The following is a 12,574-nucleotide window of genomic DNA, read 5'->3' as shown; positions in this document are numbered from 1 at the left end:
GGTAGCAGAAATTCACTCCAGCATTGGTTTAGAAATCTCACCCCGATGACTCGGTGGTAGAAATCTATCTCGGCATCAAGAATGATGACGTCAAGGTCCCCTCCTTAGATTTCTTTCCGTAAGGTGACAATTTTCTGTAGAGAATAACAAACATCAAAGGAGATCATTCTAAATTAGCATGGAGGTTTTGATAATAGAAGAAAGAAGGTAATAAGCAGTAAAAGTAGATGATAACCCCCAATCTTCAATAAAGTCATTCATGAGCATACAAGGAGCATTAAGGCCTAAGGGGCATTAAAGAGTCTTAAAGCATGATTAAAAGGGGCATTAAGGAGTGCCTTATAAGTTATATGTTGCCCAAGTCAAGGGACATACCATATAAGTACTGTGTTGATCGATCGTGTCAAGGGATATTTCAGATGAAGATTATATTGACCGAGTCTTAACTTACCGTATGATTTCCCTATTGACCGGGTTAAAGACCTGCCACATAAACCTTACTTACCTTTGCATCATCCTCCATTCGTTTCAAATTTAGTGCATCATTAATTCTCCCTTTTTTTGAGCTGTCTGCCTTAATCACCATAGGAAAGTTTCTTCTGGTTGGTACTATCACTAGCTGCCGATTAAAAAAAAAAAATAGATCCACTATCTTAACGGTCCTCTTAGTGTCGGTCTCATGGATATGGAGAGAGGTTCATGCAGGTATACAGGTCATAGGCGCATGACGGGATAAACCTCAGGTCGTCAGTTCCTGAGAATCGACCTCTGATCATTACATTAAAGATATTATGTGCACATCGTCTACGTTACGTCCTGAGGGCCACTAGCTGGCGATTAAACATTTGCAAATTGCAAGTTCTCTCTATCCGCGTACCGTACTCCCATCGTGAGTTCAGATAATAGTATATAAATAGAATGGCATTTCACTGAAATTTCAGTATTTTCCCTTTCATTTATATAACTTTCGTAATTCCAAAAATATTATTAAGCGCATGAGATAATAATACAATGGTTAAGCTGCTTAGTAGATAATAAAATAAAATAAAATTTAACTCTCAGTTGTAATATATTATATTAGATTTTTTTTAATTGTGAAAAATAGATCTAAAAATATTAACTAGTTGGATGAGTCTCCATGAATAGTCTAATTTATTCTGATGATTGATAAAAAAATTTTATAAGTTAAATTGATCATGTTAGTATTAATCAATTTGAATAGTTGAATATTTGATGCTAACTTAAAAATATATATCACATTTTTATTATATCCTTCTTTTATTTTTATATTTAAATTTTTACTCTACTCATTTAAAAAATCTATTGCACTTAATTTACACAGTTAGAGTAGGGATATATTTATAAGACTTATATAATTATATTAATTTTAGCTTGAAGAAGCGATTTGAAATTTTCTAGGCCATTAGTAACGATAAATTAACTGATGAGCTTAATTAGAAAATTTTAAATCATTTTAAATTAAAATCTATATACTCTCTAAATCTCATAAATGTATTCATGCCCTCAGTCTGAATTCGACTTGATAAAATTTATCACATGGTCATTATAAAACTTAAGATAATGATACTTACTTACCAACCCCATCAATCAATTCTTAAAATTCTGTTCAACAAATATTAAATTTTAAAATTTTTAAATAACATAAATCTATCAATTAATTTCCATTCAAAATTGACTGATAAATATAAATTTTTTTGAATCATTTCAAACCAAATGAATGTATTCCTACATGTCTCTATTGATGTTCTCACATCTGATAGGAATGTTTGTTAAATAGGTTCGATAAAAATTTAAATATGAAAAGAAAGGAGCATAATTAATAAGAATATGATGTATACTTTTGGAGTTATAAATTAAGTATATGAAATGATAATATTTTTATAATAAAAAAATGATTTCACTTACTTCAAATACTTTTATCCGTCTCTAAATTATAGAAAGGGAGGATGAAATAATGATAAAAGATGAATACGTTCGTTTTTAGTGTTCTCATCGATTCGTCCTAGGAGTAATACGAAAAAGGTAAATCACGGATGACTACTAGTCTTTGGAATAATGATTAGAACATAAAGAAGATATTTACTTCGATTTTATCGAGATTCGAATATCAAATTTTATAATGACAATATCTCAATGTGTTAATCATTAGACCATCCCAAAGAGACGAAGAGGGAGGATGAAAGGATAATACTGAACGTTCGTCTGGTTCATTAGAACGTTGCTAAATAAAATGATAACATTATAGTAATTAACCGATGGACATAAGACATCGATTTCTAGGTACGTAATCATATCGATGAAGAATGTTTTATGGTAAGATCCAATTTTCTTTTTACGAAATTACTGTCCATTACAATAATCATTTTAATACGAAACTAAGATTTAAACATTATTCAAGCATACCTTTAATTTTAAATATTGGACAATTAGATAAAAGGTAAAAATTGAGCCTCATGCGGTTAGAATTTGTTGGAGTCTAGACCTATTGTAGTGGTGCCCCGATTTTCTGGTCTATATGAGTATTAAAGGATAAATTATTTATAATTATGATTGGATTGTGATCATGATCTGAATATAATTAATTATGATTTTTTTTTTTTTTGGTTCATTATCTCTAGATTATAGTTTGAGTCAGGACAGATGATAGGAGATCGTCCGAAGGCCGTTGGTAGTGGGTAAGTGGTCAGACAGTCTGGTGCCAAGTAAGGGGTAGCCTTCAAATGGTTTCCGATCACCTGTCCTGAACCCAAATTATAATCTAGGGAAGATACTGAATCCAATGAGAGATCACAATTAATTATGATCGGATCATAATTATAATTCAACCGTAATTATAAATCATCTATCCTCTGATTTACTTTTTCATGAACCAAAAAGGATCTATCCTCCGGTGGAGTGGTAAAAATACTCAGAGGATTAACTAAAAATAAAAAAAATCTATTATGGACAAATAACATGAAGATAAACTTTTCACTATTCATAAGCTATACCTCAAACTTATTTGATATATATTATCAAAAAAGAATACTAATTAAAAAGAGGTATCGGAGTTGTTCGACAAATCCAACTGATATTTAAATCATAATGAAACAATAATGGAGAATCAAAGTATTAGCCAAAGAGATTAAGATTTTAAATGTTGATCAACATTAAATCTGAAACCCTAATACCGTTAAAGCCTTAGGGATCGAGCTGGGTTGTGAAATTGCAGATCATGGAGGGGCATGTTTATGATTTGATCTATAGGGTCAGAATAAAAAGCTCGAAAAAAAAAAAGAACCTAACATACATAGTGAGTTCCGAGAGCTCAAAGCATCGGAATGGAGAGGTTAAGACTTGGGAGTCGGAAGCTTGTACCTAGGGCAATTGATAAACCTGTGCATCTGTGTGTGTTGAAGTGTTGGTGTTAAAATTGTGTTTCCGAAGCACCAAATCAATCATGGATCAATTGTACAGGATCGGGTCGTACATGTTTAAAACTTACATCGGAACCATAGATACGTCCTGATGACCTCATCCATGAGTAGCGACAATAGAGGATAGACCGGGTTAGATTCGGATCGGATTGAATTTTTTTTTTTTTTATAAAAGATCCCAACCCGAAATTTGAATATAACCCTTAAAACCTAATTTGAACATGACCAACTTCAATAATCTGAATAATCCAATTAAAATGACTTTATTTTAAAGAGAATTTAAAATATAAAGTTGATTTAGAATTTGATCATCCTAATAAATATTAAACTAAAAATTTTAATAACGGTTTTCTACTGATTCTATCTGCAAATCGATCATGTGCAATATTATTATTATTCAATTTTTCACAAGTATAAATACTTTATTTAACTTCTATTTAAAAACCGTTCAGAATATACAGGGGCCGCTCTGTAGGAGCCGTGACCACTAATCTGGTGGACCGGGAGCGCGTAGCCATGAGTCAAACCGGAGTGGACTGTTACTTCATAATTTATCAACGTATCGTCAATATATCGAGCGTTGTTTATTCGTAACGGGCGAAATTTCAAAATATTTTTTTGTTTTTCTTGACGGGTACGCTTCGGCGCTTCCCTGGCCTTCCATGCGGCGCCACTTGAGGGAAAGTTTCGTGAAGAGGAATTCCTTGCCTTTGGATGGACGAAAATTAATCTCAACCACAAATTCTCTTGCGATTATGATTCATTTTAACATATCCAACGGTGAAAAAGCACCTTTCACGTGATTAGAGAGTGACGTAGAACAGCATTTTGTGTTTTGGGGATTATTGTGCCGTTATTTAGGTATGTCGGAATCATTAATCTGGTCCCTGCGCTAACGTGAACTCAGTCCCGGTGACGACTCAGGACACGAATCGGGTCTCGGAGTTTGGAAGACCTCCGCCGCAAGGAAGGGAGCGACTGCCGAAGCCCAAGCTACATCGCCGCTCCATCGACATGGATTCGACCGTCGCACACGCCGCCAAGCCCGTGTCTGACGGATCTCATGCTCCGGAAGCTGCCTCGCACGCGAATCTCCAGTCCGAGGACGACGCTTCGCCGCCTCCGCCGCCACAGGCGGCTCTTCTGAATTCCGAAGACCTTCGTACTCTGCAGCAGCGCAATCCTGACTCTCATCCTACTGATCTACCAAAGGAGGCGCTGCATGCCCCCGCCGCCGCTGAAGTAGCACCGCCCGAGTCGAACCCTTACATCGCTCGCTCACCCGCCGCTAACTCTTCCTCGTCGAAAAGTATTAGCTTTTTCCCCCATCTGAAATTTGCTTGGCAACGAGTGTTTCTTCTTTTAAGTTAGCTTCTGATTGTGAGGTTTTCGAATGGTTAGGTACCGCGGAGACTGTGAAGACCGTGCTTAAGAGATGGGGGAAAAAACTCGGGGAGTCGGCGAAGAAAGCTGAGGACTTGTCTAAAAACACATGGCAGCATCGTGAGCAATGTTTTACCTTAGTTTATTCTTCGTTCATATTAGCTCTGCAAATATCGAATGGAGTTCTGTTATAGTGACTCTACTTTTTTTTTCAATCACAGTAAATTTTGATTAAGACTAGGTTTTGTGATCATAGAACAACAGCAGAGCAGAGAACATTGCTTCTTCTTCTTCTTCCTTTCTTCTTCCTTTTTTTTTACTGGCAATATCGTTTTTTGTAGTAATAGGGAGTTTCAAAACCAAGAATGATTTTTACCTTCCTATTGCTTCTCCTATGTCTAGTGCAAGTTAGGGATTTATTTGATCTTTGGTTTATGAAAGTTTATTACTTGTTGATAGTAAACTCACGTATGGGTTGAAGTTAGTAAGTGAAATTAAATGAAGTGGGTAATGAATACAGACTAATTATTCAAGTTTTGTATCTCATGATGAATTTATTTGTACGCTGCAAATTATTGGTTTTGTTGTTGTTAATTTAACATAATTACTTAATTATGACTTAATATATTCTGCTCAAATTTTCTTTATTCTTTGCCTCAATGTTTCCTTCTCTTATGAATTCTTGATGTTGCAATTTTTGCATTTTCTTATTCTGAATTTCACTTCTAATAATCTCTCTCAACTCCAGTGAACACAGGACCAAGTTTTGTTGAAGCTACCATGGGAAGAATTGCTCAAGGAACCAAAGTGATTGCAGAAGGTGGCTACGATAAGATATTTCGACAAACTTTTGATACCCTTCCTGAAGAACAGCTAAAAAAATCCTATGCCTGCTATTTATCAACATCTGCTGGTCCTGTCATGGGAGTTCTATACCTCTCTACTGCAAAACTTGCATTTTGTAGTGACAATCCTCTTTCCTATAAGGTTGAAGACAAAACTGAATGGAGTTATTATAAGGTACTCATGTTGAAGTTCTCTAGCATTTCAATTTAATGTTTCCTAATCAACAACAAAAAATGTTTTTTTTTCCTGCTGACTCAACTTTCTTCTGTGGAGAAGGATATGTCTATCGAGTGTAATACATGCTATTTAGAATTATGAAATACTACCTTCATACATAAATTTCCTCCCAAATATATTTAACTGTCTAGAAAGAAGAAGTTTAGAGGCTCAAAATATTCAAGTATATTGGCAAAATGCTTCATTCATCAAATTTGGCATATAGGATTAAGCATTCAAAAATAAATTCTTAGTCTGAGGAGTTATGTTTTGTGAAGCCCATCACCATACTGCATCAGACATGGGCATTACTAGAGGAGCATCATATGGAGTGGCACAAAACACTGTCATTTGCAATGATTATAAACAACTGTCTTTGGCTAAACCACAGACGACTGTTTTTTATCATCGTTTACAGAACAAATGAAAAGTTCTTTTTATTTGCTAAGATGTTCAACTCAATATAGAGTTACAATTACTAGATAAGATCTAGGAAGCCAACCCCAAATAGTTGGAAATCATATCTTGGCTTGGTTGTTGTTACGTGATGGCAAGACCATTGTTCATAATTGTAGGTGATTAGTCTCTATGATACATGTTGAAATTGCCTTAAACCATTTGCAGACAAAATGTTATATAGGTAACTTTGTGTGCTATTACCAGCATGAGTGTGTTGCTACATTCAGACACTCAGATACTAGTACACAGTTAAAGATAAAGTATGAGTTTATTTCTCTGTCACTACATCTAATTAGATGTAAAAACTGAGTCCTAGAAAATTTCACATTGTATATGTAGAAAACTAGTAATGGTGTTTGCAACATTTTTTTTAAAAAAATGTACATTTATAATATTTAATTCTTCCAAACATATCATGAAGTTGATTACCACAATATTGTCTGGTAATGCGCGCACATGAAGTCAAGTAACTCATCTGTACAACCTACATTAACTTTGTTAGATTTTTCAGGTTAAATTATTTATATCCTATAAAAATTTTTATGAGGAGATAAATAAGAACAAATTTTACATTCCAACTTTTGTCAAAATCTATATTGAAAATTTTGTTTCCACAAATGGAATTAGGACAGTATATTTCACTATGCCCACATCAGGCTACATCAAAAGTTCGTAAGTATTTGTTTGTGTTCTTGATGAAATGGGGGTTTTAATGCATAAGTGAATACAGTTTTTTTTTTTTCATTAGATATTGTCCTTTCTGATACTTTAGCTTTCATATGCCTTCTCTACACCTGTCAACATCCACACTTCCAGTCAAAACTTGACACTCTTAATTTGATAGCATGTAAACGTTTGCAAAAAACACCCTGTTGGACACAGATCGACACCCATACTGGATGGATACTCTTACTATGATCCAAGTAATAAATTCTCACAATACAAAAAGCATTAGATGTTTTGTTTCACAAGAGTGAAAACTAGTTGCTTCTACTTAATATGTACATGGTTTATGCGTATGGCTTAGGTGAAAAGGAGAAAAGAACCCACACAAATTGGGACAAACTTAGCTCTGACATAGCATGTACAGTGCATAGGGATGACCTTAAGCAATTCACACAACATAAAACACATGAATTAAACAACCCATATTAATTGACCTACAATCCCATTAAAGAAATTTATATGCTGACTTAAGCAATCAATAGTGTGGTACATGGCTCTTGATTGTTTATTTGGCTAAAATAAGTTTAATCAAATGACATCATTTTGCTTTATGATCTAGAGATTTGTTTAACTCCTATAATCCTTATGCAGCCATTAATGAGTGTAACATTCTCTCATTTCATAAGCTTATATGGTTGCTTTATTTGGCTAAAATAAGTTTAATCAAATGGCATCACTTTGCTTTATGATCTGGAGATTTGTTTAACTCCTATAATCCTGTTGCAACCATTAATGAATGTAACATTCTCTCATTCCATAAGCTTTTGTGGTTGCTTCTTCAAATAATTTATTATGTTGATTGCAGTTGTTCAAATATTAAATAAATACTAATTATGATCTTAATCAAACTAATAAATTTATAGAACTATAGAAGTACTATTACCATATGATGATTAGGAAGATACAACTACTATTTATGTTTCTAATATTTATCTGATTCATTTCATTATTTCTATATATTTTGATTAAAGTAAACATAACCAAGAATGCTCATCTTCTCCTTGTCCACTTTTTTTGCCTAAATATATCAAGTTGTTGTGAACTAACAAATTGGCTTGATTTAGCCAACCCAATTGAGGACAAGTAATATAAATGCAGTCAATATTGCATATACATATGCGGACTAATTAATATGTGACCACAAAATGTCTTTTTAAAAGAAAGTTTATAGGATACAGTCAACAAAATGGGTCCCTAAATCTTCTAAACTAGACATCTCATGTACATCTCTATATAATATATGTGAAGAAAATCGTCAACATAATGATCAATGAATTCTCAAAGAATAATGTCGAATGAATTCCAAATGGTCATATGTGTACATGCATATGAAATATTTTGCATCACGTATCCCAAATATGCCTATGTAGTCTCATATGGTGTTATTTTTTAACTGGTTGTCATACCAATCTAATCTATCTGTTCATTCTAATTTAATCTCTAGGGATCAATTTGATGACAAGATGCAAAAGCTTAGCCTACATTACTACTGATGTGACCTTTCACAGCAAGGTTTAGATATTGTATATAGGTGGTATGCGGTCAGATCATATAGTTCCATATCTGTCAATTGTTATGTAGTAAACTTTGTGAGCATATTCAGTGAGTGTTTAGAAAATTTATCAATAATTCTATCCCTTAATGTGTAATTTAAGTATTCATAGACAACTCATGAACACAGTTTACTAATTCCACATGTGATTTTCATTAATAAAAAATTCCAATAAGATCCAGTTATTACACTTACCAATAGGCAAAACGCCTAGAACTTCTTTAATTATTTTCTTTTTGAACTACACTTGTTTCTACAGCGACTACATTTTAGTTTCTTTTTGTCACTCTTTATAGTTTGCTATTTTGAATTGAATGTCCTAACATGATATTTACAAATTTGCTTCCTGGATCCTGAGCAGGTTGCTATTCCTCTACATCAGCTCAAATCTGCTAATTCATCAACAAGCAAAAAGAAACCTGCAGAAAAGTATATCCAGGTTGTGTCGGTCGATAACCATGAATTTTGGTTCATGGGGTTTATGCACTACGATAGTGCCGCAAAGAGTTTACAGGATGCTTTGCATGATGCACAGAACACAGAACCAGTAACAACGGCATCAACTGTATAAGTTCATTCAAGAATCTAGAAACCGGATTGCTCGACGTCCCCAAGGACACCAAATAATTGCCATCGGTGCATCTACCTTTGATCTGGAACATGTGCTCATCCTGTATCTCAGCGTTCTTTCAAGGCAACTACTTAATCACTTAGTTACTTTTGATTCTCCTTCAGGTTTTTGTCTTATTTCCTGTGCAAGGTTCTATAATTTTCACATGGCTTGTGTTAGACCTGAATGTTCATATCATATATTGCTTTGACCAATGATTTTGTCGATCCCGTTGAATTCATACAGATTTGTGCAAGTTTTAGTACAGACCTCTGCCTGAATCATATACTTGAATTGGGTAATGCTATGACTCTTGTAACTGATGGTTAAAAAAGGATAAGGGGTAAGATAAAACTCAAAAGAGGAAGAAATAGTGGACTCCATGAAATAGTTAATGTGGACTCGTAAAGGAAGGCTCATCATTTCTAGATGGTTGATCATTCAAGAGATGAAAAGTGCCATTGAAGCTTTTCTGTTTCTCAGTTTGTGTATGGGAGGGAGAGGAAACAGCTACTGCTTCCTTTCACCAATTGTGTAAAGTATGTTTACCACAAAGAAAGGAGCATGTGCACGCGCGGGCATGCACGCGCGCGCACGCACACATACAAACAGGCAAGGGTGCGCGTGTGCACACACATGTACATACTATGTTTTTAGTCACCCAACTAAAGCCAAATGCAAGCGCGCGCACGCACACACAGGCAAGAGTGCACGTGTGCACACACATGTACATACTATGTTTTTAGTCGCCCAACTAAAGCCAAATTTGCATTGTATGGGGCTAAAAGTCTACATATACAGCTTCTTAAGTGCCCCTTGTTTTCTTTTTAGGCATCAATCTTTATCAGTAGGGATGGGGGAAAAAAACTACATATTCAATCCACCTGAAAAGTCCAATCAACCTGATCTAAAAATTCAGATCTATCAAGATCTTAGATCGAGTTTATAGCTTTTTACAATCTCAAATTTGGGATAAAAGTTCGCTTTCGAATATGATACAAAATCTAAAGAACACTAGGTTGACTAGATTGATATTTACCATGTTCAACTGTGTGTGGAAATTAAATTGATGAAATTAAGATTTCCGAAAAGAAAAATGATTTGAAGAGGAAAAAATTTCAAGGAACTCAAGGATAGACACATAAAATGATGAATCCATAAAAATGAAAATGGTGAATCATAAATTTATATGTGAATTTTTTACTGAGATTTTTTCCTTTGCGTAGGCATGTAATTAACTCTCACTGCAGCTCATGTTTTCTTTGTTGTTTTATGCACTATAATTTAGTGCCTGGGAAGTTTAGATCTGGAGTCCATCCATGAAAGGCTCTTGAATAGAGGAGCTGCAAAAGAAAGGCTGTTCATGTTTTGTCATTCAATTCGAAACAGTAGGAAACAGAGAAAAAAAAATGAAATGATAGTGCAGTTTTCTAGCAGCTTTAAGGTTCTCTCAATTCCAGATGAATTAAAATGTCTTGGAATTTAGTGGCAGAGAACGGAGATAAAGAGAAGCTTAAGTAAGTCAAGACGAAGCTCCCACTAATCCGAGTCACGAGGAAAGGTCTATTATATACCATCTTACCCTACTTTGTAAGAGACTATTTTTGAGACTTGAATCCGTGACCTCTAACCATTGCGCCAAAGCTCCCCTTCAAAGTATGTCCAAAACATAGTCAGCAATATTTCATCAGATGGAGATCCAAAATAAAACCAACAGTGGATACTGGAATTTGAAACTGACTTTATAGACTTGCGGAATACAAATCCATAAATAAATAGTGATTGAAAGAAAGAAGCAAAACTAAATGTTTATTGCTTTCCAAGTAGAAAACTGAGATAGCACAAGAAGCTAAGTAATGAACATAAAATTTAGATCATCTTTGGCATGTTGGTGGTGCAGATGAATCTACAAAGGGTAATGGCAAACATTAAAACTAAATTAGGCTCATAGGTGCACTAACCATGCTGTTGGCGCATATTGGTCACCATTAAAATCAGATAAAGCTTCTTAAACAAGGGTAGAATGAGTACAAAAACATTGTAGCAGTTTAAATTCACAATAATAAATATTGGCACTGAGCGCCGATTTAAATTCAGAAATAACTTATAATATGCCAAACCTGTGAAAACCCACCCAAATCAAAGTTTACATATAGCTTCAAGAAACTCAGACAATGAATATGACATCCAGAAAATATCATATCTACTGGACTTACCTTTGTGTTAGATACAATAGATTTGCAATCAACACTGTTTTAGAGAAATGCCTTTTTGAAGATTATAATACTAATACAGAGGCAGTAAAAATCTATCGATCTGAGAAGCTATTAGATAAGAGCAAACAAAATATTTTAGTTTAGATACAAACAGCATCAGGAAGGGGAGCCTTGGCGTAACGGTAAAGTTGTTACTTTGTAATCAAAAGGTCACGAGTTTGAATCCTGAAAACAGCCTCTTGCAAAAAGTGAGGTAAGGCTGCGTACAATGGATCCTTCCCCGGGACCCCGCATGGTAGAAGCTTCGTGCACGGTGTTGCCCTTTTTTTTTAGATACAAAGGGCATCAGGATACGTGCAGCCTTTCAGGTATACACAGAGGTTAGCAATATAAGCACAAATGTCACAAAGTACAGAGTTCGTGAAAAGATCTGAATTTGGTTATAATATTGTTTTAAATAAGGAAATAACTTATAGGAGATTTGTGCTAAACCAGTGCGAAAGACCCCAAGCACTCATGGCAACATAAGAAGTTTCTAAAGATGCATTCTATTTTTTGTGATGGCCTATAATTCCTGAATTAGGATTTAGGATTTGATACCATCACCAAACATAATTTCAAAAACATTGTGTGTTTGTTTTGTTTCTTCAAGGTACTTGCATGAAGTATTTATATTCCAATTACAAGACTGATTCTAAGAAGAAGGATTGATTCCATCTGCAAGATTAACTCAGTAGATACATAATTCAATTCTCAATACTACATGTATATTATGTAGGTATTATTTGACAAATTTGACTTGGATTCTGAAGAAAGGAATGTCAACTACCTTCTATTTCCTTAGTAGACTTCAATGAGAATGATGTACAATCACAAAAGGTCTAGCAAAGGTGGTGTTCTACAAACTAAAAGTATTAAAATTGTCAAGTAAGCTCTCCCTCTCCTTTACGAAATTTAAGGTGAAAATGTCTATGTATGAATATTGACCTAGGTACCACGTAAAACCTAATAATCACTTCAACAAAAACAAATGCAATGAAGAAAGCCCACAAAACAAATCCAATTATTCTGAAATCACACAACAGAAGGCAGTTTTTAACATAATTACATCTGTGAATTTGGTTGGGGA

At 34.4% G+C, this 12,574-nt stretch overlaps 1 protein-coding gene across 1 annotated transcript; it reads left to right on the top strand.

Annotated features, from left to right (window-relative positions):
• Positions 1-4,325: 4,325 nt before the first annotated feature.
• On the top strand, positions 4,326-9,456 carry LOC121991650 (GEM-like protein 1). The gene is made up of 4 exons (XM_042545636.1): positions 4,326-4,746; positions 4,839-4,940; positions 5,569-5,840; positions 8,981-9,456. The coding sequence occupies exons 1-4, from the start codon at positions 4,452-4,454 to the stop codon at positions 9,188-9,190; spliced, it is 879 nt and encodes a 292-aa protein (XP_042401570.1). The 5' UTR covers positions 4,326-4,451; the 3' UTR covers positions 9,191-9,456.
• Positions 9,457-12,574: the final 3,118 nt, after the last annotated feature.

The sequence above is a fragment of the Zingiber officinale genome, chromosome 6B, assembly GCF_018446385.1.
Source record: "Zingiber officinale cultivar Zhangliang chromosome 6B, Zo_v1.1, whole genome shotgun sequence".
Classification (NCBI taxonomy): Eukaryota; Viridiplantae; Streptophyta; class Magnoliopsida; order Zingiberales; family Zingiberaceae; genus Zingiber; species Zingiber officinale.
The sequence above is the reverse complement of the archived record's forward strand: the minus strand, read 5'-3'. Positions and strand labels throughout refer to the sequence as shown.

Excerpts from the sequence above, each read along its gene's own strand:
- LOC121991650 (XM_042545636.1), top strand. The coding sequence starts at position 4,452 with ATGGATTCGACCGTCGCACACGCCGCCAAGCCCGTGTCTGACGGATCT. Across the intron at positions 4,747-4,838 it reads TAACTCTTCCTCGTCGAAAA|GTACCGCGGAGACTGTGAAG; the intron begins GTATTAGCTTTT and ends TCGAATGGTTAG. Across the intron at positions 5,841-8,980 it reads CTGAATGGAGTTATTATAAG|GTTGCTATTCCTCTACATCA; the intron begins GTACTCATGTTG and ends GATCCTGAGCAG.